The sequence below is a fragment of the Silene latifolia genome, chromosome X, assembly GCF_048544455.1.
Source record: "Silene latifolia isolate original U9 population chromosome X, ASM4854445v1, whole genome shotgun sequence".
NCBI lineage: Eukaryota > Viridiplantae > Streptophyta > Magnoliopsida > Caryophyllales > Caryophyllaceae > Silene > Silene latifolia.
Window position 1 is genome coordinate 330705427 of NC_133537.1, and position 25967 is coordinate 330731393.

The 25967-nt window shown below is 37.4% G+C and overlaps 1 protein-coding gene, 1 long non-coding RNA gene and 1 pseudogene across 2 annotated transcripts; 1 reads left to right on the forward strand and 2 right to left on the reverse strand.

The window, feature by feature from the left end:
- The first annotated feature begins 300 nt into the window (after positions 1–300).
- Positions 301–2200, forward strand: LOC141620849 (uncharacterized). The gene is made up of 2 exons (XM_074437611.1): positions 301–715; positions 1746–2200. Exons 1-2 carry the CDS (start codon positions 301–303, stop codon positions 2198–2200), a joined length of 870 nt encoding a protein of 289 aa, XP_074293712.1.
- Positions 2201–9112: 6912 nt separating this feature from the next.
- On the reverse strand, positions 9113–10259 carry LOC141622186 (uncharacterized). The gene is made up of 3 exons (XR_012532892.1): positions 10178–10259; positions 9719–9832; positions 9113–9173 (listed from the first exon to the last, which is right to left on the reverse strand). It is a non-coding gene; the product is annotated as an uncharacterized LOC141622186 (long non-coding RNA).
- A 12124-nt stretch (positions 10260–22383) lies between these two features.
- Positions 22384–22791, reverse strand: LOC141620850 (uncharacterized; annotated as a pseudogene).
- Between the last annotated feature and the right edge of the window lie 3176 nt (positions 22792–25967).

The following is a 25967-nucleotide window of genomic DNA, read 5'->3' on the forward strand; positions in this document are numbered from 1 at the left end:
CAATGTAAAATGTGATACGTAAAAAACTTAAATTCCCAAAGTCATAGGCCTTAACACCTCCATACTACATCATCATATAGCACCTATATTCTTGGACACATCTACCCTTCCTTTGTCTCTAACCTTTTGTATCTCCTCTTCTTTCTTTCATTCCCAAGGGCCAAGACACCTTCCTTCCTATGCATTTTCCCAAGGGCATTTTCGTCTTTTCACTCCAATACACCTCCCTATATATATACCCACAACAAAAACTCACACCCACATAACAATAAAACCCTTAAGACCAAAAAAAACTCAAAAATGGACGATAATAGTAACAACAAGAGTAATGAACGACATCGTTCTGATCACGATAATCGTGGTGACGATGAGGAGATGATGAGGGAGGAGGGATCGGGTGTCGGAGGGTCGAGGTGGAATCCAACAAAAGAACAAATTGAAATGTTAGAAAGAATGTATAGTAATGAAGGTGTACGTACACCAAGTGCGGAGCAAATACAACATATTACAGCACGTCTTAGAGTGTACGGTCATATTGAAGGAAAAAATGTTTTTTATTGGTTTCAGAATCATAAGGCTAGACAACGTCAAAAACAAAGACAAGAACGTCTTGCCGCTGCTGCTGCTTCTGCTAATAATAATCGTAATCATCATTTTAATCTTAATGTTAATCTTAATTACCATCATAATCATGGAATGATTAATCAGTTTGATAGTAATAGGTTTCTTGGGCCTCCTACTCCTCCACCGTTACATCATTATATTAATCTTAATAATAATAATTATAATAATCAAGGTTTTAATAATAATAATAATAATAATAATAATAATAATAATAATAATAATAATAATAATAATAATAATGGTGTTAATCTTCATCATCCTAATCCGATACTTCCTGCTCCTCCAATTGCTCATTACTCTTATCCCAATGGTACGTACTCTTCTACGTTTTATTTTCCGGGTTTTATATATGTCATCTTTACTTTCCGAGATATAATTTTCAATTGCACCAAGAATAATTGAAAAGCTTGTACTAGTAGACCTCTTTTTTTTTTGTTTTTTTTTTTGCAATGAAAGCATAGTTTTATTTGTTTTTACGAGTATATTTTGCTAGTGGATAGTTATACATGAAGCATAATATTATGTAAGTCTTAAAATCTTTATTTTCAATGGAAATTGGGAATTTGTATTGTCATACTAAAACATTAATGCTATGAGTATTTTTCTTTATGGTGTGAAAATTAATCCTTTTTTTTTAATTACCTTGCATACATTATGAACATTATAAATATTTAATAATGTGTGTAGAAAATGTTGTAGTCGTGTGTGTTTATTTTTAGTTTAACACAAATTATATAATCTTACTAGTACGTCTAATGATAATACTAGTAACACAATACTTACTACACACGTAGTGATTATACTTCCTTCGTCGCATTCATTTGATTACTTTTTCTTATTCTTTAAGAGGAGTCTTTTATCAAAGGTAAATAAGTGATTGGGACGGAGGAAGTATTGCTGTTTTAGATCACCAATGGTTTAGCTGCACAAATGATTCTGATCTTAGCTAATAATGTAATTCGTTTTAACTTCTCCAAAATATATGAGTGATATTATGTCATATTTACAACATTTTCTCATATCGTAAATATTAAATAATGTTTCATTTAATAAAAACGTTTTATTTTAGAATTTGTATTGTATCGATTATAATTTGTTAAATCTCTTTTTGTGATTGGCAGTTATTCCAAGCCCATATTACAAGCTTCCACAAACAACCAACGACCTAAGTTACAATCATCATCATCATAATGCCCTAATGAAGAGATCATCATTATCAACAAATAATTATAATAATGTCCATAACCCTATTATGGAACTGCCACCTGGCAATGGAAGGGTCCCACATGGGTCAACGTTGACTGGTTATTGTGCTGCTATGATGAATTGTCACTATGAAAATAATCAAGGTCGTGAAACGATGATCAATTGTATGGGGACGAGAACTCTTGATCTTTTTCCGGTACATCCTACCGGAATTTTGGAGCATAAGCTTGGTATGAGTAGTACTAACAATTCGACCGTGAATTCTCCTCGGGATAGCTCGTCTTCGGATACTAATACCTTTGGGGATGATAAGCACCAAAGGGTGTTTGATTTCTTTTCTAGTGGACATGCTTCTTGTGAGAGCAATTAAGGTCGTTATCGACTTAGTTAAGTATCTTAGGTCTTTTGGGGATTAGAATTTATTTAGTTTTTCGTGGTGCTTTACTGTTGGCTTTTCTAGTTTTGATTTGTTCACGACTCACGGTGAACGGGTGATAATTATTAGTATACTTGTTAAAATCAACTAACTTTGGTTATTTTGGAGTAATGATTAATTAAGGACTTTGTCTTTTGGAATACGTCTATTAATTTCATGCTCTTAATTAGGGTTTTATAATTTAATTGTTATTCAATATTGCATTTGAGTTTAATTTTATTGTTTGCAAATTAAACTTGTTATGTTATTATATTCAATTTTATTTACTTTTCTTAACTCATTTCATAATGTTAGCGACTTAAATATTTAAGTGATTTAATTTGTGAATTATGAAATATAAAATGTAATAACACAAATAATAGAAATCATTGACTTACAAAAAGACGATCCATGTACAAGAAATTGTGCTTCAAATTAATGTTTTCTCTATTAGCACAAAAATTCTTATTTGTGACAGTTAGAAGCTTGTAATTACTCATTGTTAAATTGAATAATGCAAAAAAAAATGTTATAAAATGTTACAAGTATGTGACTATCACAAATAAGATGGGAAAGATCATGGACAACATGACTATCACAGTTAGCTTTGACTAACGTGCATGTTGATCAAAATGGGGATTTGTCAAAATTGCAATCTTTGGAAAATGGAGCTAAAATAGGTATAGCTCACACAAAGAATGGCGAATAGCAAAGGCTCCTTCTGAAATTGGCTGCACATTTGCATGGTGTTTTGGTTTTCTTGTTAATACGTATTCTCTTTAAGCAATTGGAAGCGTGTCAGAAAAGAAACAACATGAATGGCCATAGCATTTTGAAATACCCAGAATGTTATTTATACTCTTATAGACTTTGTAAAAAGTGTTTTCATCTTTGATTCTTTTATGGAAATTGTAACATACTTAGATAATAAAGTGATTGAGCACAAATTGCATAATGAAAAATCAGTAATTATCATGTGAAATAATCTTATGTTGTGAGACGATTTCATTGTGTAAGAAAACAAATCAGTTATTAACAATAAATGAATGTTTTTTTCTACAAAAATAAATTGTCTCATATATAAGACCGTCTTACTTTATAATTTGTGATTTTTTTATTCATATCGTGGTTTATTTTGACGTTGTTAGAATATATTGTTTGAATTTGCCTAATGTACACGTCTTCAATTTTCTAATACGTATTTATTCTCATTTTTTTGTGATAACTTTTTGATTTGAGTTTATAAAAGTTTCCATTTTTTAAAAGTACACCATTACATTAATGAAGCTCGCTATTAGTCAATTACATGGCCCGAGCTGAGATGAATGAGATTATATACGGAGTATAATAGTTTCAAATTACGGATATTTCAGATAATATTTATTTGGTATTTATTTATAATTTAATTTTTCATTTTCTTACCGAACTAATAGTTTGATTCATTACTTTAGTTCTATCAAAAAAGGATAAAGTAATTTATCTCATTTGTGTGAAAATAGGCGTATTTACTACATTACTACACACTCTTGCATGAGTCATTTTACGCTATTTATAAAATACATCATCTCAGCTCGCATAATTTAAGTGTCGTTTTCTTAAAAACAATTCTAGTTATATTTAATAAGGAAAACGGACCAATAGTGAACAAGTAGCTCAAAGTCTAGCTACATCATCATATCATATCATATCATAATTTTGTTGTTTACGATTAGATATGGTGCATGATTATAGATTTATACAAGTAATGTGTATAACCAGGGACGAAGCACAGTACTGGCCCGCTGGGCCATGGCCTGGGCGGACTTTTGGAAAAAAATGAAAAAAAAAAATAGGGATTCTTCTAATCTTCTCCTACAATCTCGCACTGCGTATCAAAGAAAGAGAAGCTTAAATTTGGAAATTAACTATAATATAATTACCATAGTTAAAAAACAAGAACTTTCTATATTATGGGATAAAAAATTATACTAATTGTTACTACTATTTTACTGGAAAACAAAGTAAAAAAAAAAAAAAACAAAATTACTATAAAAAGGGTTATTTAACATGAATACTCCAAACTATCGGTCACCTTCTCAAAATACTCCAAATTTTAATTTAACTCACAATAAAACTAACTATCAACACCCCCTTCTCGTATTACACTAAGTAACCGGCTACCTGTTTAGCAAGTAGCTTCCCTCTTATTTCCCTTACTAACCCACACATGAATCATCCTACTCTTATCATCACCGACTCGCCACATTACTAACACCCGACACAATCGTCTTCATCCACCCCTAACCACCTACGCTGGCCACCTAATCCCCAACTCACTACCATCACAACGACCACCTCATAACCACCCAAACACTTAATTAATATTTATCCCCAAATCGATTTGGGGATCTAGGGTTTCTGTAAAACGACATCAATTGAAACAGGGGAGAAGAGGAGGCAACATGCGTCGGTGTACTCCATAGTGGTGCCGAATAGCAGCGGAGAAGCCGAGCTTGGGTTCTACTGATTTGAGTTCACGCTTATTGGTGCTTGACATTACCGCTGCTGCATCTGGGCTCATAATTACGAGAGGTTCTGGGCAAAGTTCGGTGCCACTGGGGTGTATATTGGTTTTCATGAGGGTTTATGGTGGTTCGATTGAGGGAGTGACGGAGGTGATGTAAGTCTGGGCTGGTGGAGAGGCGCTCTTGTGGTGATCGGAGAGAGGAGTGTGGTGAAGCGAGCGTGGTGATGGAGATGAAGTTGAAATGTAGCTATGGTCCGAATGGTGTTGAATTTTGAATGATTGAATGTTGAATTTATTTAATGAGTAAATGAAGGAAGGGTGCAGTGTTGATGGTGGATTTTAGTGTTAATTGTAGAGAGAATGGCGGTTTAATGGGCAGAAGATGACGACGAGATGGTGGTGGCCATGGTTGTGACTTGTGAGGGTGGTTGAAAATGGTGTAAATGAGAGAAGGATAAAGTTGAGAGGGTGATGTAGTGGTGGACTGGTGGTGATGGATCCACTTAACGCTTTACCTGATTTTATAGGTTACAAAAAGTCTCGAGTATGATACGAGAAGATAAGGTCAATAGTTTGGTTTATTGTGAGTTAAATTAAAGTACAGAGTATATTGAGAAGGTGGTCGATAGCTTGGAGTATTTCTGTTAAATAACCCTTATAAAAAAACCTCAAATCGTGAGTTTCTGCCGTTGATAGATCCAGACTCCAGAGCGCAAGATCAATTACAAATTACAAGTAATTTCTCATCTAATTTATTGTTTTCTTTCATTAAGCAATAGTACTTGAAATTGATAATTGTAAATTCATTTTTATTACCATTATACTTCGTATCTGCAAATTGCATTTGGATGAGAAAAAAATAATAATAATAAACAATATTGGCTAATGAAATTGTATTGGTGATGACAAAATCGAATTCGTAATATGAAATTGGTGCTTAGCTGCTTGCTAATTTGGTTTGTAGAAAATGGTAGAAATTGGGAAAAGGAGTTTAGGTGTTTTAGTGGAATACTGGGTTAGGGGAGGTGTTTAATTGTTTATTAGGTAGGACTTAGAGTTTGTCTATTTGTGTTTCTCTAGAATCCTAAGAAGGGATTTAATTTTAGTCCATTACTAGTTGATTTAGTTTCTTTCGATTTTTTTTTATTTAGAAAAAAGTTTGAAAGTTATTTAATAATTGAATTAGTGTAGTATATTATTTTCTATAGTTGTAAAATTTTAATGGGTAAAATCCTATGATAATTGAGTTTTTCAAGAGAAAAAATGGTCAATTTCGATAAATGAGACAAATGAACCATCGCCAAATACTACAACTAGTGAGGATAATGAGACTACTCATGTTGATAAATCAAATATAATGAGATCGTTGGAACCTTTAAGGATTTGAAAGCTCTATTATAGTTATATCATGATTATAATTTTACGTTTTTTTAAATTATTGTCACATTTTTAATGTTTTCTTATGATTATTTATGTTTATAGTCGTATTGCGGATGGAATAATATTTTATTATATAAAGCCATCGTATAAAGTTAATTTACAGTGAACTGGAAAAAAAAATTCGGCCCTGGACAAAATTTAGTCCGAGCTTCGTCCCTGTGTATAACCAACCTATGCTTTAAAACTGACAAATACAAACAAGCAAAATATAATGTCAGTGATAGCTCTAAGCTGTGACCTAATTTAAAGCAACCACTACTAGGTCACGCTTTACGTAGTTGGAAATTGTGTTCAATTCTGCATGCTTTTTTTACTTAATTTTTTTTTATTAATTTTTGGAAAATGAGTTGGCGTCACCGAATAATACCCAACCTAGTCGACACCCTCTAACATGCAATAAGTAAAAACCCTTACAATAATAGATGCATGTGAGAAGATGACACTCAATCTTAACACCACCGTCCACCCGATAACGCCTTATCATTTGGTACTATTTTTTTTTTTTTTTTGACAGCCATTTGGTACTATTTTACATGGTATGAGTGTATGACTTTCTATGTTGAGAAATGATAAAGAAATCAGGAGGGTGTTTGTTTTGTTTGTATTGTCCTTTAATGTCAGTTGTGTGAAATTTATGTAACCTAATCTAGCTACTGTCTAATGTGACAATTTTATCACATTTCTCAATGGTGACTTATATTGTTATGTGGTTGACTTAAATAGCTATTTTATATAATAACACAAATTACTCTGTATATAATATGACAGGCACAGGCTTATACCATAACACGGTCCTTCCTTTATGTAAAAGCCCATTTATTTATTACAATATATTAATGGATGTTTTTTTCTACAAGGAGATCGTCTCACAATGTAAAATCGTCTCACACTATAATTATTATTGGTTTTGTGAAGGTATCCACTTCAAATTTGGCTAATTTTAAACATAGGCAAGCTTAAGGCTTAAGCTAGTGAAAAGTTTGTTATTTATCCCAAGGGATTTGTGTGCTTACTGGTTAACTATACGGAGTATTTAATAGGGAGTAACTTAACTGATTCATTTTTGATGGAGTTGATAACATCAGCTGCTCAATTAAAACTGTTTTTTTTTTTTTTTTTTCAAATGAGGGAAGATGATACACTTACACATGTTGTATAGAATTTTCATACACAAATGAATAGCAATATGACACGTGGCAAACCATAGTTATCTATATTTGATTAGTTTAGGGTTAGGTTACTCATTTTGCAATTATAGTTAATTCATTAACTACCCTTGTTTACATCATTTAAGGTTAGTTTTTTTTTTTATTTATTTTTCACTTTTAGCAATTGTAATTAATAAAAAATGAATTTCCTAATTTGTCTAAATATTTTAATTTAAATTGGGGTTCATCCAAAAATTGAATTAGTATTAAAAATAATGAATTTCATCAAACTTTTTTCCCCTAATTTAATTCGTTCCAAAATACGACTAAAATTTTTAAGCCGTTCAAACATAGCCATAATTTACCCATAGTTCAATTACTTAGAAAAATCGATTCGTCAATTGATGATGATCGATAATTGAATTCGTGAATTTGATGATTAACCCTAATTGATATCGAATTCTTTTTATCAATAATGATGAACCCTCACTACTACAAAAACCGTCATAGACATCCGACTTTTTCATCAATAGGCATCGGATTTACAACTGATGCACAGTTGACACATGTATATTCTTTATGCTTATGCATCAGTCTTAAGTCTGATGTCTATTCAAAAATAGACATCGACTTTTAGAAATCCGATGTCTATATGTTATATAGACATCGATTGTTTAAAATATCCGATGTCTATTCAACACCATAGACATCAGATATCCAAAAAAACCGATGTCTATAATTATATTTTTCATAAAAAAAAATATTGCGATATTGTTGCCCAAATACATTATTAATCATACACATGATCACATATATAACGAGTAAGCTTTCATGCTCCTCTGTTTATCACTTCTGTTGTGTGTGTAACAACAAATGATTACAAATTACACCACCAAAAAAGCAACTACCCAACCAACTCTCTTTGATCAACCCATGTAGCATCTTCTTCCTCTACTTGTGTGTGTTTGTTCGAACAAATGTAATCCATATTTCCCTATCCTCGACAAGCATTTGTTGGGTATAAGTCCTTCGGAAATCTTCAAAATACTACAAAACAAAAATAAGCATATTGACTAAAAAACAATACTAATATTTGTGAAAAAGGAGAAAAATGGCAAAACGATAAATTAGACCACATGATAAAATTACGATAACTTGTTTGAGATAGAAAAAATTATGCTACCTTTTATAAGTTATCCTTAAAGTTTACTTGAAGAAAATATTCTTAAAAGTAAGATTCATAAGTAGTACATCACAATTGTGCGATAATCCGTATTTCCAAGCAAGCGTCTAAAACTAAATGATTCAACGACTAAACCTCAGGGAGTACTTTACAAATAGCTAGCATATTCTCACACGGACAATCTAAGTCATTTGGTTTGCACAAAGTGAATAATGAATATATAAAGCTTCAATTAGTAAACCAAGAGAGACAACTAAAAAATGAAAACCACGACGCAATTCCAAGCATTAGTGATTAAAACATCTCTTCGACGTAAAATAAGTAAATTATAAAAAGATGGATATCGTACCATGGACCTTCCTTCTCAGTACATAACTCTAACTCAAAGTGGGGAATAGCTTCATCGTAAACTCCGTGCCTCGTCCTCGTCCTGCAAAAAATGATATTTAGGACTATATGTCGTGAAGGGTAACAAACTGACCAGGCCATGGATCAAGAATTCAAGATGGAAGATTTCGTTTGGTTTGTTTTGTAGTACTCCATAATAGTTACTACTAAAATTAAACAGCTTACCCGATTTAAAAAAATACGAAGAGACCAAGATGCCAATCCATAAACCATACCCAAATTCTCCACTGCACCATCTTTAATCTTGCAATACGGGCATGACAGACCAAAATTAGTGCTTATATGACAAACCAACCTAACTAGTACGAAGTATAATGCACGACATTACCTGCTTCTAGCAACAAAATCATACCTTATGCTAAGTAAAAGAGACCTCAAACTAAAATTAATGATGGTACCAAGAGAAAAATACTTGATCCGGGCTCTTGAGCACAAACTGGTCATGGCACAAAAATAAGGCAGAAGAATCACTTAACTAAAAATTATGTGCTTTCCATCTTAAGGAAAAGGGGAGACTGTTCTAAATATGCGGTTGTGGTCGAACAAATATATTTTTTTAGAATATACAAGCACTACAAAGATGATCAAAGCCCAAGTGTTAAACACAACATGCCAACTATCTAAGTTACAACTAAATGATGAATTGCACTATTCTTAATTGCACAAGCAACAGGTGCATAATATACCACACAACGGACTCAAGGTGCAAGCAAAATTCTTCTTAGTTTCTCATACAAACAAGCTCGATACTAGCAGCACGACATAGAAGTATGTCATGTGAAAGGTACCTTTGCCAACTTCACCAATGTAGTTCCTTTCCTTGTCAAAGCCCTGGCTACCATCTTGTGATCCGACCGAAGTTCCCTCCCTCTTTCCACAGTTTGGTCACAGTCCTTTATGCACTAATCGTACGATCAAAAAAGAATCAAATTAAAAACAAGCACAATAATAAAACAACCAACCTCTTTTTTATTCGACAACTACAACAGAACAAGTAGTACACAATCATAATTCAACACCATACTATACTCTTATGGAATATACAAACCGAAAATCAATCGAAAGCAACTTTACAAACCAAGTACTCATTGAACCGTCCACAGTAATCATAGACAAACAAAAGAATCACGAAGTTAGGAATGATTTAATCATTCAAACGATAATCAAGTCCGAAAAACATGGTTAGCTAGTGAAATTAGTAATCTAACCCCGATACATGTAAAGACTGAGAGCAATTAAGAGGATACCAACAAGACCAAATTGGAGAAGAGCATGGACCATAATAGAAGCACCACCAGTCCTAATACTCCCAAATTCAATGCACTTGTGTCCACCGGTACCGAAATACTATCGCAGGTGTTATGACGATATATGGGAGAATCCGAATAACACTATGACATGGTAAAGTGGAGATAAATCTGGGCCGACCCTATTTACACACTGAAATCGAAACTAATAAAAATTGGGATGAAGAAATCAAAAATTGGGGATTCAAACAATCAACTAGCGGAACGATAATAATACCAGAAAATGAATCGCATACACCATCAAATCCAAACGAAAAATCCCTAATTTGGTATAAACATAAACCTAGATCAAATTAAGCTAAAATTAAATAGAATACAAAATAAGTAAACTTCTTTGAAACGGTACCCACAATGTGACGGAGCAGTAATGATGGCGGCAACTTGACGTCGTGGTGGTGTTGGCGAACGATTGAGCGAGTGACGGAGGTGAACGATTGAGGGATGCAGACTTGGGTGTTGTCGGAAGTCATGGAGGGCGGTGATGGTGACTTAGGCGGCGGCGGCGCAGTCTTTGGAGGTCGGCCATAGTGGCGTAAGCGGCGGATGTGAGCTTTTGAGTGATTTGTAGATGGGGATTAGAGAATAATGAGGGAGAGTAAATTGAGTTTGGGTGTAATGTTCTATGAAATATGAATGAAAGCGCTAAAGTACTAAAAAGTTGCCGCCTATAAATTTTTAGATTAGATATACATCGGTTTGTAAATGCTCTAATGTGTATAATGTAAGTTAAAAATACATAAATGAATAGGCATGAGCTTTTGCAAAACTTAGATGTCTACATAAATGAATAGACATCAGATATTTGCAAATATCTGATGTATAAACATATACATCAGACTTTTTGAAATATCTGATGCCTATTAAGAGATGTCTATTACGTATTTTGTAGTAGTGCCTAATTCAATTTTTGGGTGAATTGCATATGTTAGCGTGGAATTAGGGTAAAAATGAAGAAAATTGAAATCTTTAAAAAATGTCGTGAATCTGATGATTAACCCTAATTGAATTCTATTTTTTTTATCGGTGACCCTAATTCGAATTGTGGGGAAAATGAAGGAAAAAAAAAAGAATTTAAAAAATATGTTGTTAGTAAGGTTCGAACACGCAATGTATTAGTAGGGGGTAAGTCTTTGCATTTATATGCGTAACCAATTAAGCAAGGGGTATCAGCACAATTACTAACCAATTTCATTTTATTATATAACTTGTTAAATAATTTTTATTTATAAAAAGTCAAAGTTTCCTATTTAGATGCCCTAATTTTAGGCCAAATTTCTTTCCATTATGGCGATGTTTTTATTTTCCTTAATTAAGGAAAATAAATAACAAGTTATTTAAGGAATATTTTTTGATACCATATTTTTCAATTTATTCTTAATTGATTGGAAATTTCATATTTATATTATATTTATTAATTCTTTATTTTGAGATATCAAATCCGTATCTTTATTTTTGAAAATTTATATTTCTAAATAATTCTGTTTTAAAAATCTTATTTTTTTGCTGAGAGTTTAGGTAATAGGTTTCAAAAAATATTTTATTTGATTGTAGTTGAACGTGGAAGTTGAAACAGACATACAAAGAGATAATATTTTTTGTAAAAAAAAAACCAATCGTTAACTAAAAGATGAATTTCGAGCTTAATATGCCGTGGGAAGACGAAATTCATGATGACAACGATATTGAAGATGATCTTGATAATATTAGGTTAGATGATGTTGATAATAACGGGGAAGATCAACAGGACAGGAATGACGAAGAGGAGGTTGTTAGCTTTAATGACTTTAGCTTAGATGATTTTTTTATGACGACGGCGCTCCTGTGAATAATCAAGCTCACGTCAACGATGAAGTTGTCGGCGACGATGTGGTTGTTGAAGAGAGGTCCTACCTATTTCTAGATAGGATGGGAAGATTTACTTCTCTATCTCTTCTCTAATAGTATAGTCTGTCTAATGGACCAGGACAACAACTTCGGAAGCAGACAAACAAGGCAATTACTTTCCTTGAACTATATATACATACGCCTGCCTACCTACACCAATCATCATTGCTCGAGAAAGCAAGACAGGGCGCATTTTAGTAGCAGATGAGGGTGCGGCTGATGATGGGAATTATGGCTTTTACCCCGAAAAAGGCCGGTTTTCTTAAAAAATTTCATTTTTCAAAACAAAGACGCGATACGAGACAAAGCTAAGACTTTCCCATGCTTCTCGCGAACATGAAATCTCTTCTGATTGGGTTGGCCCCCTTTTTTATGGGCTTTCACTCGTTCCACACCTTTCCGGGTGGAGGAGCCTTATCCAAGTAAAACCATTAAAAGTAGGAGAACATTCAAGTCGAGGTTTTTATAAAAAGAAACGTCTCCTGAGAACACCCGTGTTTTTTGAAGCAGAAAGCATTGGAATGAGATCCCTCCTTTCAGTAAGGGAGAATTTCTTAATTAGGAATAGGCGTATTTTAGCAGTAGGAAGGATAAAGTATGCAGCGTTAATGTCTGCTCGTGTGCGGACATATTCAAGGGTTTAGGCCCTTTGTTTGCAGGATTGGTCCACCAGTTAGGGAGCCCATACTAATATGGCATCCTGTGCTCAAGGCTCAAGTACTACTTTTCTCTCTAATATAATATGATCATCAACACGGGATTAACTTTCTTAATCAAAACAGGCTCGTGAGTCTGTTCACAGGACATTAGAACTAAAGTAAAAGCCGTTATAGCCTACGCAATCTATCGCTCTTTCTCTTTTAAATTCAAAAAGATGGCTTCGCTCCTTGGCTGCGTATAAGCCCTGTTTTCCTGCCCAATTTTTTTTATTCCTATCCCACACAATAAGACAATTTAGCTTGAAACGGCCAGCTTCGGTTTACGTCTAAGAAAAGGCTTCGTTCGAGGGTGGAAAGGAGCACACCATTACGGCTTGTTTTCTCTTTTCCTTTTTCCCTGTTTTTGTGAGGAATCCACGTAGTTTACGTTCTGGAAGAGCTCGCCCGTTAGGGGGAGGGAATTACGTGTTGGAACGAGCATGGTTTCCACGGAGTTATTCTCCTTTCCTTGACGAGTAGATGGGCGGTGAATGTCTTTCCTTCCCGCAATGGGATTACACGAGCTCCTTCGCTTCGGAACCCCTCTTATCATGATTTGAATGAATAGGATTTTACCAATCTAAATAGGAATTGCTTGATAGGACAATTTCAACCTGATCAAGAACCCGATCAAGGACATTTTAACCAAAGGTATTTCAACCCGGTAAGAGTCATATCACGCACGTGCATCCCGAGATGCATTCCCATCATGCCGTCGTTTGAAGGCGTAGTCGTATCGACCCAAATCTTTTGAAGGAAAGGGCTTCGCGCCTTTAATAAGAGTCCTAAAATTCTTTATCTGAAATAAGATTAGTTCCTCCTGCCTCGTATGATTTAGCTGCAATATCACTATCCGTAGAATCGAGGCTCCCAAGGCATCGATGAAAGATCGATCGTGTAAACACCCTCAAAACAGCTTACTTCGAATCGACCTTTCCTTTCCAAAAGCTAATTCGGACAATAAGTTAAGTCGGGTATCTTCATATGTTAACGTTCTCTCGAAAATGACTAAAAGAGCCCTTTTTAAAATAGAAATCCTGGAACGGGTGTCTTAGTGGATGAAAAATGCACATTTGACAAGGAGCATGCGAATTCTTCTTCTGCAAGTGCAAGTAAGGTAAGGAGGATAGGCCTTTAGTATTCCAATTCAAGAAGGAGTCTACGTATGGGTTCGCGCCGACTACGCTATCAAGTGAACGATTCCACTTAAACGACCCATTAATTAAGGTAGAATGCTTATCACTATTGGCTTTCCCCCGAGCACGTGGATTAAATTCCTTGTCTCCGTCGATGATCTGTTCCGCACTGGGCCTCGATTTAGGAGAAAAGTCTCGGATCGAGAGTAGTCTTAGAAGCGAGAATGTTAACGAGTCTACCCTCGATTTAGCGATTAAATTTCTTAAGATTTTAGTGAGATCTCGGTCAATATAAGAAGATATTTCCTCATTTATAGTATAGAGTAAGAATGCTTCATCAAGTTGCATTATTTGGTTAGGGAGGAACTTTCTAAAGAAAAACCGGCTTTAGAGTCGCTTCCTTTATGATTCCCAAAATAAGGTGCAAAATGAGTTTCAGACGCAGCAATTGATCTTTGAAGTAGCCTTAGCCTTTTTAAATGGTAAATGAAGCATTAGAATCCCTTCATCGAGCTCGCACCGATACTTAAAGGTCTAACTCTTCCGCCTATGACCTCGCATACCTATAAATATCGGATTTTTTTAGAATGAGCATCCTGGAAACGTGGATACGAAACTCATTTCTTAGCGACCAATGCTTCAAATGCTTCTTTTGCATCTTCACCATCAAAAGGTTCTTTTTCTTGCTCACCTTGAAGACCGACCTTTCAATACGAGATTTATGTTGAGGTAGAATCTTACTATTTGACAATTTGATCTGAGATCTCCTAATTAAATAAGCATTCTCGAGGAGCATTTTTCGGGGCCGCACTCCCTTAAGGGACAGGGCCTAATCGCTTTTCTTGAGCTTATTTAAGTCGGAAGAAGCTCGTCTTTTCATGTTATTTAAGAGAGAAGGCGGCTCCTTAACCGCGAGGTAAACTCGTCGTTCCTAGATGCATTCTTTACTTAAAGTACTCGACCATTCCTGTAGAATACAGCTTTAGACATAAAAAAGGCCCCCCCATTATTCATGCCCTTTAGATAGATAAATCTTTCCGCAAACTGCCTGCTCCTTTCGAATACGTAACTCGCTAACAAACTAGTTTCGAATACTACACTCGCTTATTATAGAGACGTAACACAAAAGAAAAATTATTAATAAAGAAATTCTTAGAAAGATGTAAGTAATGAAAGAATATAAAATTATTAAGAAATGAAATAATATGTATTAAAGTAAAGAAAAGAAAGATTAAATGAAAGAAAGACGAGAAAGAAAAGAATTAACAAAGAAAGAGAAGAAAAAGACAGGTGCAAGTTTAGTTATTGAGAAAGAATATATATTATATAAGTACTCTCATATATAGAATATTCTTATTAAGATGAAAGTTCTTAAGTATAAAATACAGGTTTGAATGGCTAAAAGCTTTCCGCAAACAACCAACTCGTTTCGAATACTACACTCGCTTACTATAGCGATATAACACTAGAAACTTCTTAAAGAGACATTTACATAGTTGATGTTCCAAGCAAGGCATTAAGAGCTTGTTTTCTAACTAAGTGGTTAGTTTACGTATCGCCCTCTCTCTTAGCTCTCAACTAAGCTTACAGAGCTACGTAGTTAGTTGTGTTACGTAGTTAAGTAGAGACTCTTGTTGAGATACTTTTCTTAGTTAATTAGTGAGACCTCTTTCCTACAATAGGATTAACCCAAGGCAAGGGTCTTTGCCACATCAAATGAGTGAAGGTTATTCATAGCTCTTAGCAGCTGGCTGGCTCGCTCGCTACTTCTTTCGTTTCGACAAGTCCTTTTGTTGTTGCGTATAGATCCCCGGGAAAAGTCTTAGGAATGAATGCACATTAGCAACGTAGTTTATATATTAAATAAAGAACCCCAGGAATAAGATTACACTATAGTACCTCTTTCCTTGGTTTCAAATATGCTCTAACTAGAGTCTCAGAGTCATCAACAACAAGAGTAGTAGTCTCAGTGTACCTGGAATGGAACTATATCCTTAGCATCGATAGCTGCCCCCTCAAGCTGCATGCGGGGTTGCACCGAGAGCTTCCTACGAAGTTGTAGGAGGGGATGTCTCTGTCTCTTTAGATATAGTAGTAGGCGGGGTCTCTTTTCCTTCCCTTATTATTAATTTTAATTAGATTAAGTCGTCGATACGACGCCAACAACAGTATCACCGCTTTCCCTGGCTTATGCTTCTCCTGTGTCTTGTATGTAGGAATGGCACCTTGTTAACTATTAGACTAGGAAGCTCTTCTGTTATTAGTTATTGTATCTCTTGCGCTTGTGAGTTACTTCTTTGGCGCCGAAGACTTGTTTTCCATATGCTATATTCTTTATCATAGGAACATAGTTAAAAAGGCACATTACAGGTCTGATGAAATTGCAAATCTCATTAACTCTTTCTACCATGACGGGTTTAACGATTAGTACCTTCTCTAGCGTCTCTTTCTATATAAGATCTATCTACTCCCGGATATGAACCGCCTGCAACCTCAGTTTACCCGGCATCTTTAATCTTACGTTTGTAATGTCGAAGCAGAGCATCTCGTCGGGCTGGGGGGCTTACTTAAGTTGAGGAAGATCTTTTCCGCCTATGATAGCATTCCCTTACTTTTCCTATAGGGAGCTAAGTCACTGGCAGGTTAGCAGCAGGCTTATTAACCGACCTCCGGAATAGTCTTCGTATCACATCTACTATGGTTTGTGAGAAAGGTGCCTTAATCCTATAGATGAACCAGTCTATCTTCTTACATGTCGCTGCCTAGAGTTAGAGACTAAGGATAAGATAATAAAGTAAGCGTTCCCGTTCTAGAGAGTCATCTAGTAGTTTATGAATAAGTTAACCCAGAACGGGAGTATCCTTTCTTGTGGTATTATTTCTCGAATGCCCTTACTTAGTTGTATTCCTATAGTTTCTAGTTATATAGGGTAGAAGAATCCCTTGTTCTTATAGAGCGTATGCCCGGGATGAACCCGTCTATCTTTTATATTATATAGTAAGGGAGGAGTCTGTTAACGTCCACGCTGATGCAGCATCGTCTTTCCTTGTGTTTATATGTGTCTTCCTTCATAATCTATCTACTGTTCCCCTACCTTTTGTGGGATGCGTTGACACGAACCCTTTCTTCTTTTTGTTGAATGTAATGTCATCTCTTGTTAACTATAATGTGGTACGCCTATTCTTTAACTTCAAACTGGTTTTTTTTATCTAGTGTATAGCTTTCTATAGGAGATCAAATGACTACCAATCTTATATATGCTGCCATTAGAAGACGTTCTATTTTCACTTAACACCCTGTTTCCTTTGAATTTGTTGTTGCCAAGTGCTTTTGCTTTTACTATACAGGCTATTTTAACTCTATTTGCGGTTAATTCATAGAAGTCTAACTAGTAGTAAAGGGATCGTTTAGCCCGATCAGAAAGCCTTGCTTGTACTCTTTTACCTGCGACCTGCCTATCGGATGACAAATAACTTGAAAAAGTTGCATTATACTAGCAGCTTATAAAGTATTCATCAGTAGTAGTAAGTAATTCTCCTATGCACTCAAGTCTTACAAGAGCTATATACTATAAATATAAAAAGGAATGCGCCATCGTCATATGGACTGTCTCAATCAAGTATTCCACTGGCTCCTCTAAAGATCCACCAACTCTTATTCATGGTGAAACACCTTACATAGTTGCTTAGGAAGCTTCTTCTGTATTGTAAACGCCCAATGCCATGGTATCTGTACCGGATGTATCTGATATATCTTCTGTTGTACCTTGAGCTGTCCCTTAAGATGTCTCTTGAGATGTATAAGGAGTTATTGTTTGTAACTTGCCTTCTTTTTGTTAACTAGGAAAAGCAATCTCCTAAACCCTTCCTTTCAGCTAAGTATAAGGGCGGTCGTCCCCTGCTGGAGTTAATGGTTGAATAATCCGACTAAGCTGTAAATAGTGAACGAGATCATCACTAGAAGCACAGATTGATCTTATATACTATAAGAGTTAGTTTCTTGTTTGCACATATATATTAAGCCGAGCTTTCTCCGGGACTATAGTTAATTGGTTGGGCACGCCCTAAGTTCCCAAGTAGGATTTCTAATCTAAGTAAGGTCCCAAATTCTCATGTTATAAAGAAGCTAGTGGAACACTTTCCCATTCATTCTTTAACGTCAAATAGGTTTCACTTATCTGTAGTATAGTAGGGAAGTTGCTGTTCTAGAAGAACCCATTGATAGGGCTACTCTTTCTTAGAGTCTTTGGGCTGCTGACGCTTCATCTATTCCCGGTGTAGTATCCGCTAGTGCTTTCTACAGGGAAAGTAATTGCATCTTCTACTGACGCCGGACCTGCCGTAGCTTGTGTATGAAGCTCTTTTAATTGCGTATATAATGATGTTACTAAAAAACGTAAAGTGCTTAATCTCTTTTTACAGCTAAGTAACCTCTATATAAGAAAGATTTAACCTATTTTAATAGGTCTGTCCATTCGTCGATATGAGTTAGCTTTCGAATGAAATATAGCCAGATATGTCAAATTTAAGAATTTTAGATACCATCTGTGATACAAGGTTTCACTCTTTGAATTTAATTTTGTAGGAGGAGACTTGCATTTATGAGTGTACGAAGAGAGTTCACTTGTCTTCTTATTGAGCATGATAGGATAGCACTGTTATTACACAACATCCTAAGACGGAGGCGGGGCTTCTTCTGACTTAAAGGCGTAATCATCCCTTTTCTTTCGTATGCGTATGTAAGCAAGCGAGGAATTCCTCAATCCTTTGGGCAATCATCGAGTTCAACCGGGGCAGGAAGATCTTATCCTCAAGGAAACAAGGCTCAACTACCTTCCTATCGAATATGATCGTGTTAACACGGGGCCTCAATCAAAAACTTTCTTAAGCAGAACATGCTTTAGAGCCGCCTCAAGGGGTATTTCCCACTAAAAGGTGAAAAGGGCGTTATAGCCTCTGAAATCTACCTTCTAGACGTTTTCCTTGACAAAGCAGGAAGAGGTTATCCCCTGTGCTAATTGTAGAGCAGGAAATACGTCTTACTATTGCCAACTCATTTCATTACGATATCTCGCTAATTGATTACGATATTGCTGGAATCATATCGAACGAGTGAGTGGAAGCATGTAGCGAGTGTGTTGGCGCAAGGAATGAAACGAGCGACGTAGCGAACGAGTGTGTTGTCAAAATGTATGAAAGGAGCAGGTGGCTTTGGGCTTGGTCCTGGCATTGTTCGAAGGACTGTCATCAGCACCAAGCATGAGGTGAACTAGCATTCCTTTTCATGGCGGAATGAACCTCAGTAGACGAGCCCGACTGTCATGTTGGCCAACTGGTCTAGTATAAATCTCACTTAATATGATTAACTGGCATTCTTGTTATGCCTTTATGATAGATGATAGAATAAAGTCGCATTGAAGGATGAGTTCTCCTGTTTGAATGTAACAAAGGGCACGAGCTCCACTTGTGCCACTGATTGCTTGAGTCTCATTTCATCCGGTAAAATAAGAGTGGACTACACTTATGATCAGAATGCCTCTAAGTATGGCACGGCTTCGCCTGCTTTTCTTTTATATGCTACACTAGCTCGAGAACTACTCTCCTGATTGAAGAATTTATGAGCGTACTTGAGCACAGAATGAATCTAAGTAGGGATCTCAGGATGAGTTTCTTTTACGGATACTTAACGCTTTTATTAATTTAATAAAGGATTTAATTAAGGAAAATCGGGTTGTGCGTAAATCACCGGGTTGGAGAAGCTTTTTCACCGAAAAATCCACACAGTGTGTGCTAAAAAACCTACCTTATTTAAGTAATTACCTTAGCAAGAAAAGATGCAGTGGGTACACCAAAAAATCCGTAAAATCAAAACTATAGGAGATGCTCTGAATCTCTTATCTTGTCCCCTGTCTATCCAGTGGAGCTAATAAATCCCCTTGACAAACCAAGAATGAGACCTTGGGCTTCTTCTTCGAAGTTCTCTGGTAAGGAGAGATAAGACCGTAGCTTGGTCCCCACATGCATATGTGCTCGGCTCTTCCAACCGCTAAAGCGCCTAGCGATTAGGATCGTCGCTCTCGGCCAAGCGATCGTATGCTCGAGTCCACTCGTTACAAGCAAGCGTTATGCTCTTTCCAAAGATCTCCCAACCTACCACTAATGGTACTTATTTTATACTTGCTCGCCCATGTTACACTTGTTGGGCACTTGCTACGACTAAGCCAATCTTCCTCTCGTATCGTTCGGGCACGAGGCATTAAGTTCCCCGTGTCCCGTCCAAACGAAGATTCTAAGGCTAGGAATCCTCCGGTTATGAGTTTTCGTCCAAACGCATATGCTCAACCACGAATATCTTTGTCCTAATGCTACGGCTTGCGGTGCAGGGAGTCTGGGTTCCCAAACACGACGTGCAAACGATCTATCTTTATCCTGCTGTGAGAGCTAAACGTCGTGAGATGCCATTTCTGCCTAGGAAAGCCTTGTCTTTATGCCCCGTGGAAGGTCTCAAATGGTTCTCACGTGGCCTTTATCTTATATTGAATGCGTGTTCCTTGTCCTCTTTAGATCGGATGCCTTGGGTTCGATTAAAACCCCTCCCCGCTTGCCTTCCCTGTCTTGTGTTCTTGAAGTGCTTTCGGGGAGACACCGGTTTGCATACAGCCGGGCTTCATCTCGATCAACATTTAAGATAGTATAAACCTCATCAAAGATGTTTGAAGTATACCTTCTAATGAGGTATCAAGGCATAGGAAAGATGCCACGTAAACAGGCTTTGGGAAAGAAGTATATATTTCCATTTAGACCTTTCTAGTGGAACCGTTCTATCCAGGATCAACAATTGCAACGTCTTCGACTTGAACTGCGTGATTTGCCTCATTTGCTTGCTTTTCAACAAGAACTTCACCCACATCCTAGAGCTGCTTGATCGACTAATCTTTTGCCTGGCTCATGCTCCGCACCTGCCTTAGCTCCTGCCCTTGCCGCCCTTGCCTTAGCTTTAGCTGGAGGAAGAGAGGCCTCTTCTTGTTCCTACTTATACTGAGATTAGTACTTCAAGAAATTCTTAAATAAAGAAGCTTACCTCTAACTAAAATTATATTCTAAGAAGGCATTCATCCATCCCTTGATTGATGTGCTGCCCGGGAAGAGAATGAGCCGGTACTTCGCCCAAGAACCTAAGAATAGGTTAAAGAAGCAAAGTAGGAAGAATAGGAAGAGGCATTGCAAAAAGGGACCAATCCAATCGAACTGACCAATGGTTCATACCCTACTGAGTCGTCACGTAGCGAGCGGGTGAATAAAACGTAGCAAGCGGCTAAGCAAAGTCCGACAAAGTCCATAGAATCAGACCCCACCCATCAGACTAGACCTAACAAGCTACGTCAAACTATTAACAGAAGGGCAGAGAGAGAAGGAAACTCTCTCAATCTCAACTATAAGGGAGCCTTAGCAAAGCAAAAAACGAAGGGGTCAATGAGATCGAATAGCAAAACCACCTTTAAGAGAAAGAGTGAGTGAAGGGGACAACATACGAAACCATGAGTGAGGACCACTAAGACAAAGAAGAAAAGCACGTGGCAAGCTCAAAGGGAGCTAAGGTCTCGCCTTAAAGAAGAAGCTCAGAAATCGTACCCCTCTTTTTTTCATTTCTTTTCTCTTTGGTAGGGAAGAGGACGATCCGTAGGATACGTTGGTTGCAGTTCCTTCGGGTCAGGGGTGGGCCGGCCATAGGTTCGAATCCTGCCACCTTTCTTGTGGATCATCCTGTGGTTACCGGATGATGGGAATAACAAAGCAGAAATTTTAAAATGAGCACGAAATGTCAATATATGAATTGTTTCATTATTCGTTATTTCCGGGTCTTTTCATTTCATTCACTTACAGAAGAAAGAACCACCGGCGTTTGGTGCAAAGACCCGCATTTTGGTGTATTCTTTTTCTTTCTTTGGTCTTTTGTTTCGTCATATTTCTAATAACTTATCCAATTACAACGTATTAACCGCTAATGCACCTTTCTTTTATCAAATCTCAGGGACATGGTCTAATCATGAAGGTAGTATTTTATTATGGTGTCGGATCCCAAGTTTTTATGGATTCCTTCTTTGTTACCGGGGTCGATCCCAAAACCATAATGTCTCAAAACGAGGAGGCCATAGAGAAAGTCTTCTTTTTTCCTTTGTCTTAAACTTCGTGAAGAACTCCATTCTATCTCTTCCTCGTTATGAACAAAAAAGTAGAGTTCTTCACGAACCCCAGTTGTACACTCCCTTCGTTCTACGAACTCTTGTTGATTCTGAACTTTGTTCGCGAAGGAAGCGGACTTTTGTCGGGCCAGCTCTTTTTTATGCGCCGCTTTACCCTAAAAGGAAAATGAGCTTTGCTCTTCTGGCCGCGAGGCGCTCTCGTGGTTTGCGAGAAGGAAAAAGGACTCATCCTTTGTTGCATCTGGCACAAGATGATAAAGAGAGAGCTTCGTCTATCGATGAACATCGGATTGACGGAGCTCTTGGCATTGCTTTGTTTTTTTTTCCTTTCTTATCAGCGAGTTCCGATCCTTTTGTTCGAAATTTCTTTGTTCGTACCGAACCGCTTGCAGAATCAAATCATGTTCCACAAGATCCTATATCAGCAATACACCCCCTTGTATTTATGCCGGAGACGTTGCCAGTGCTATGGGCTTTGGCTTATGTAGATCAAAAATGATGAATGAGATTGTGGCACTCTACTCGCCGCCAATGCGGAAGGATGCCGCCGAAAAGAATGGAACGCTACTTTGCTCTGCTGGATGCGTCGGATCCCGTATAACAAGCGAGCTCTTTACCCTTAAATTCAAACATGTGGGCACCAAATGCTATCCTGCTTTATTGTTGCGTAGCAAAAGAAGCCTGCTCATGCCGCTTCGGCGGCGCTTTTTCGCCTTCTCTTGGCTCGGACAAGAGCGCTAGTGGACACGGCGGGGGGGGGGGTTACGGTTCAAGGCGAAGCCTTTCTTTCGTATTCGTAATGGAAAGAAAGAGACCACTACTTTGCCTCTTTGTTGGACCGCCACGAACACAAAGTGGTCTCGACCGTGACCGGAAGCTCTTAGAATTTGGATCTTGATATGTCGGTGCTTTTTAACCGTAGACATCTTGCCAGGAAGTTGGTGGGCTCATCATGAATTAGGTCGGGGTGGCTGGTGGTTTCGGGATCCCGTAGAAAATACTTCTTTTATGCCTCGGGTATTATCCACAGCTCGTATTCATTCAGTCATTTTACCCCTTCTTCATTCTTGGACTTTGTTTCTTAATATTGTGACTTTTCTATGTCGTGCCTTAGGAACCTTTTCAATACGGTCCGGATTGCTAGCTCCCGTTCATAGTTTTGCTACAGATGATACACGAGGAATCTTTTTATGGCGGTTTTTCCTTCTAATAACCTAAGCATGTCTATGATTCTTTTCTCTCGGATGAAGCAAAGGGCATCGGTCCGTAGAACCTATAAAAAGAGATGGTTGTAGTGCGAAGTACTCTTGTGCACTTACGTCACTTGGCTCGCGCGCAACCTCGTCCCCTTATGTTATGGAAGAATTGAGCTTATTCTTTGGCCGCTTATTCAGAGCCAACCTTTTCTAAGTAACTCGCGATTTCGTCCCGCAACTAGAAGAAGTTCGGGATCACGTGGCGTGATTGAATGTAGAGCGATCCGCTCTTTGACCTTTCTTTGATCGTAGATTATTTAGAACTTCGGAAGATGGTCAAGGTAGCTTACTTCCAAGCCACTGCACTAGATGCGCATGTAGTCTACGTAGCTTTCTTTCGATCCTAGCGTAATTTTCTTTGTTATATATTATATAGAATTTTCGAATGAATGGAGAATTACGTCGCCCTTTGATCTACAGAATAAGGCCTACGAGCTCTTTGTTTTATGGCAGAGATCTCTCCACACCAAGGAATCGAATCACACTGGATGGAAGCCCTCCCTTTCCTTCCAATTCCTTTTTTCGCTCATGACCTTGCCTTCGATCGAAATCCAAACAGCCCACGAGACTCAATGCGCAAACCCCGGCGCACATCGTCGTATCATTGCATTTTCCCGGGATTTTTTCTTGTGATCCAATTTCCCTTCTAAATTCAAATTTTAATTTGAAAAAAAGACCCAAAACCCGTGTTTTAGGCTTGTTTTTGAGTAGAAGAAAGATTGGAAAGAAGAACGAATTAGATAACAAGTCCAACGACACGCCTCTTTTCCGGATGGCGATAGGATAGGCGGATAATCGGGGAACAACCTAATTACGAAAGAGAGACAGACGAGCCCAACCAAAGTGGATAGAGTGACCAAGCCAAGTTAGTAGTTCCCGGTCAAACCCCCTTTAAACCCCTCGTAACACATGACCAAAGGTCGGCCATTTCGTGGATGGGCGGTGGATCGATTGGTAAGCCACCATCAAGCAAGCAACATACGTTCATACTTGTTGCAACGGATTCTTTTCACGAGTGAGTCAAGCTACATACCGAAGAACGAGTGAACGAGCTCCCGTTGCTCGAGGTTTCCTATCCTTTCCTGGTCCCGAGTCAAAGTATGTACTCGGCTATATTATTTCGACGAACCAGTCCATCCTCTCCCTTATCTTATGTTCGAGCATAATGAAGAAAGTCTCCCTATATAAAGAGTATCCGCGTAAGACCTCATACGAACTATCTCATTCACTCTCAAAAGAAGTCTTCGTATGAAGATGAAGAAGAAGGCTAGCTATACAGGGGAATCTCTCTATATATGAAAATCAATGTACATCGACCCTTTCCTTACCCCGACGGTCTACCTTTCTTAAGGCCCTCAAACTCCTTTTTTTTTTAAAGAGCATATGAAAGCCGGGGACTCCCGGTTGATCTTCTTCCGACTTTTCCATTGAAGTCTAGTTCTGTTCTTTCTCAAGAACTCACTCCAGCATCTGAAAAATCTAACTGACCAGTCTTCGCTACTTCATGCCGCAACTTGGAAGTCTAGCTACCTATCCGTCTCCATCTCTGGCAATAGCTCTATCCACTCTGTCCAAGCAGTCGAGTTTCGCTTCTTTCTCATGCTTCTTAAAAGTGAGTCGATCTTGATTTGTTCTCCTCTCCCTTCTTGTCTTGTTACTTATATGCGAGATCTGAACTCTATGATTCGATTCTTTATTCTATTCTAGAATTTAGCTTTATCAAATAACCGAGGATTCGAACTGAATAAGAGAGAGAGAGAAAGACTTTCCGCGTAAGAGCTCTTCAAACCTTGTCCTATCGAAGCTGCGCTGATACTCCCTCTAGTGTAAATTGTAAATGGGTTTTAAAGTAGAATCATATATGAGAGAGAAAAAAAAAGATTTGGCAAAAAGGATAGCCAAGAAATATGCCTGCTTTGGCACGGGGATCTTCTGTTTTCTTTATGCCCAGTGGGCTTGTGATTGTGGGAAAAGCAAAGGCAGCCACATGGGGATAAGAATAAGTGGGCTTAGTATAAAACTTCTGGAGAAGACTTTTCCAGAGAGCATGGGTTAGGCATTTTTTTTATTCAATAGAAAGTTGTGAGAATGCATTTTGCCCCAAAAAATAAAGGGATAAAGGTGCGAAGCGGATTGCTTCATTTTTTTTCATGAATGAATATATATAGTTAATAAAAAAAGATGAGACAGAGTCCACAAGGACAGATTTCTTTATATTAGATGCCACCCTTATAGAAGATGCGACTAGCGCATTGTACTGGCCGTAGAGGACTCAATCGTCGATTGAGAGGAGCCCCTCGCCTCACTCGGAAACTCTTATCACGACCTCTCTCATGTATTAGGGGAAGGCTCACCGAGATGATAAAAAGCTGCCCAGAGACAGGGGTGGGGATGAGGCTCGTATCCCGTAACTTGTTAGTAGAGTGAGTTTCGCTGAAATTCCACATTAACTTGTCTCTTTTATTTGTCCCGTAAGCAAGTAAACCTTTCCTCTTTGCTTTGGTTCCCAATGTGAATTTGATCATGCCACTAGGAATTATTTCTATCAAGCCA

Excerpts from the sequence above, each read along its gene's own strand:
- LOC141620849 (XM_074437611.1), top strand. The coding sequence starts at position 301 with ATGGACGATAATAGTAACAACAAGAGTAATGAACGACATCGTTCTGAT. Across the intron at positions 716-1,745 it reads AATGATTAATCAGTTTGATA|TTATTCCAAGCCCATATTAC; the intron begins GTAATAGGTTTC and ends TGTGATTGGCAG.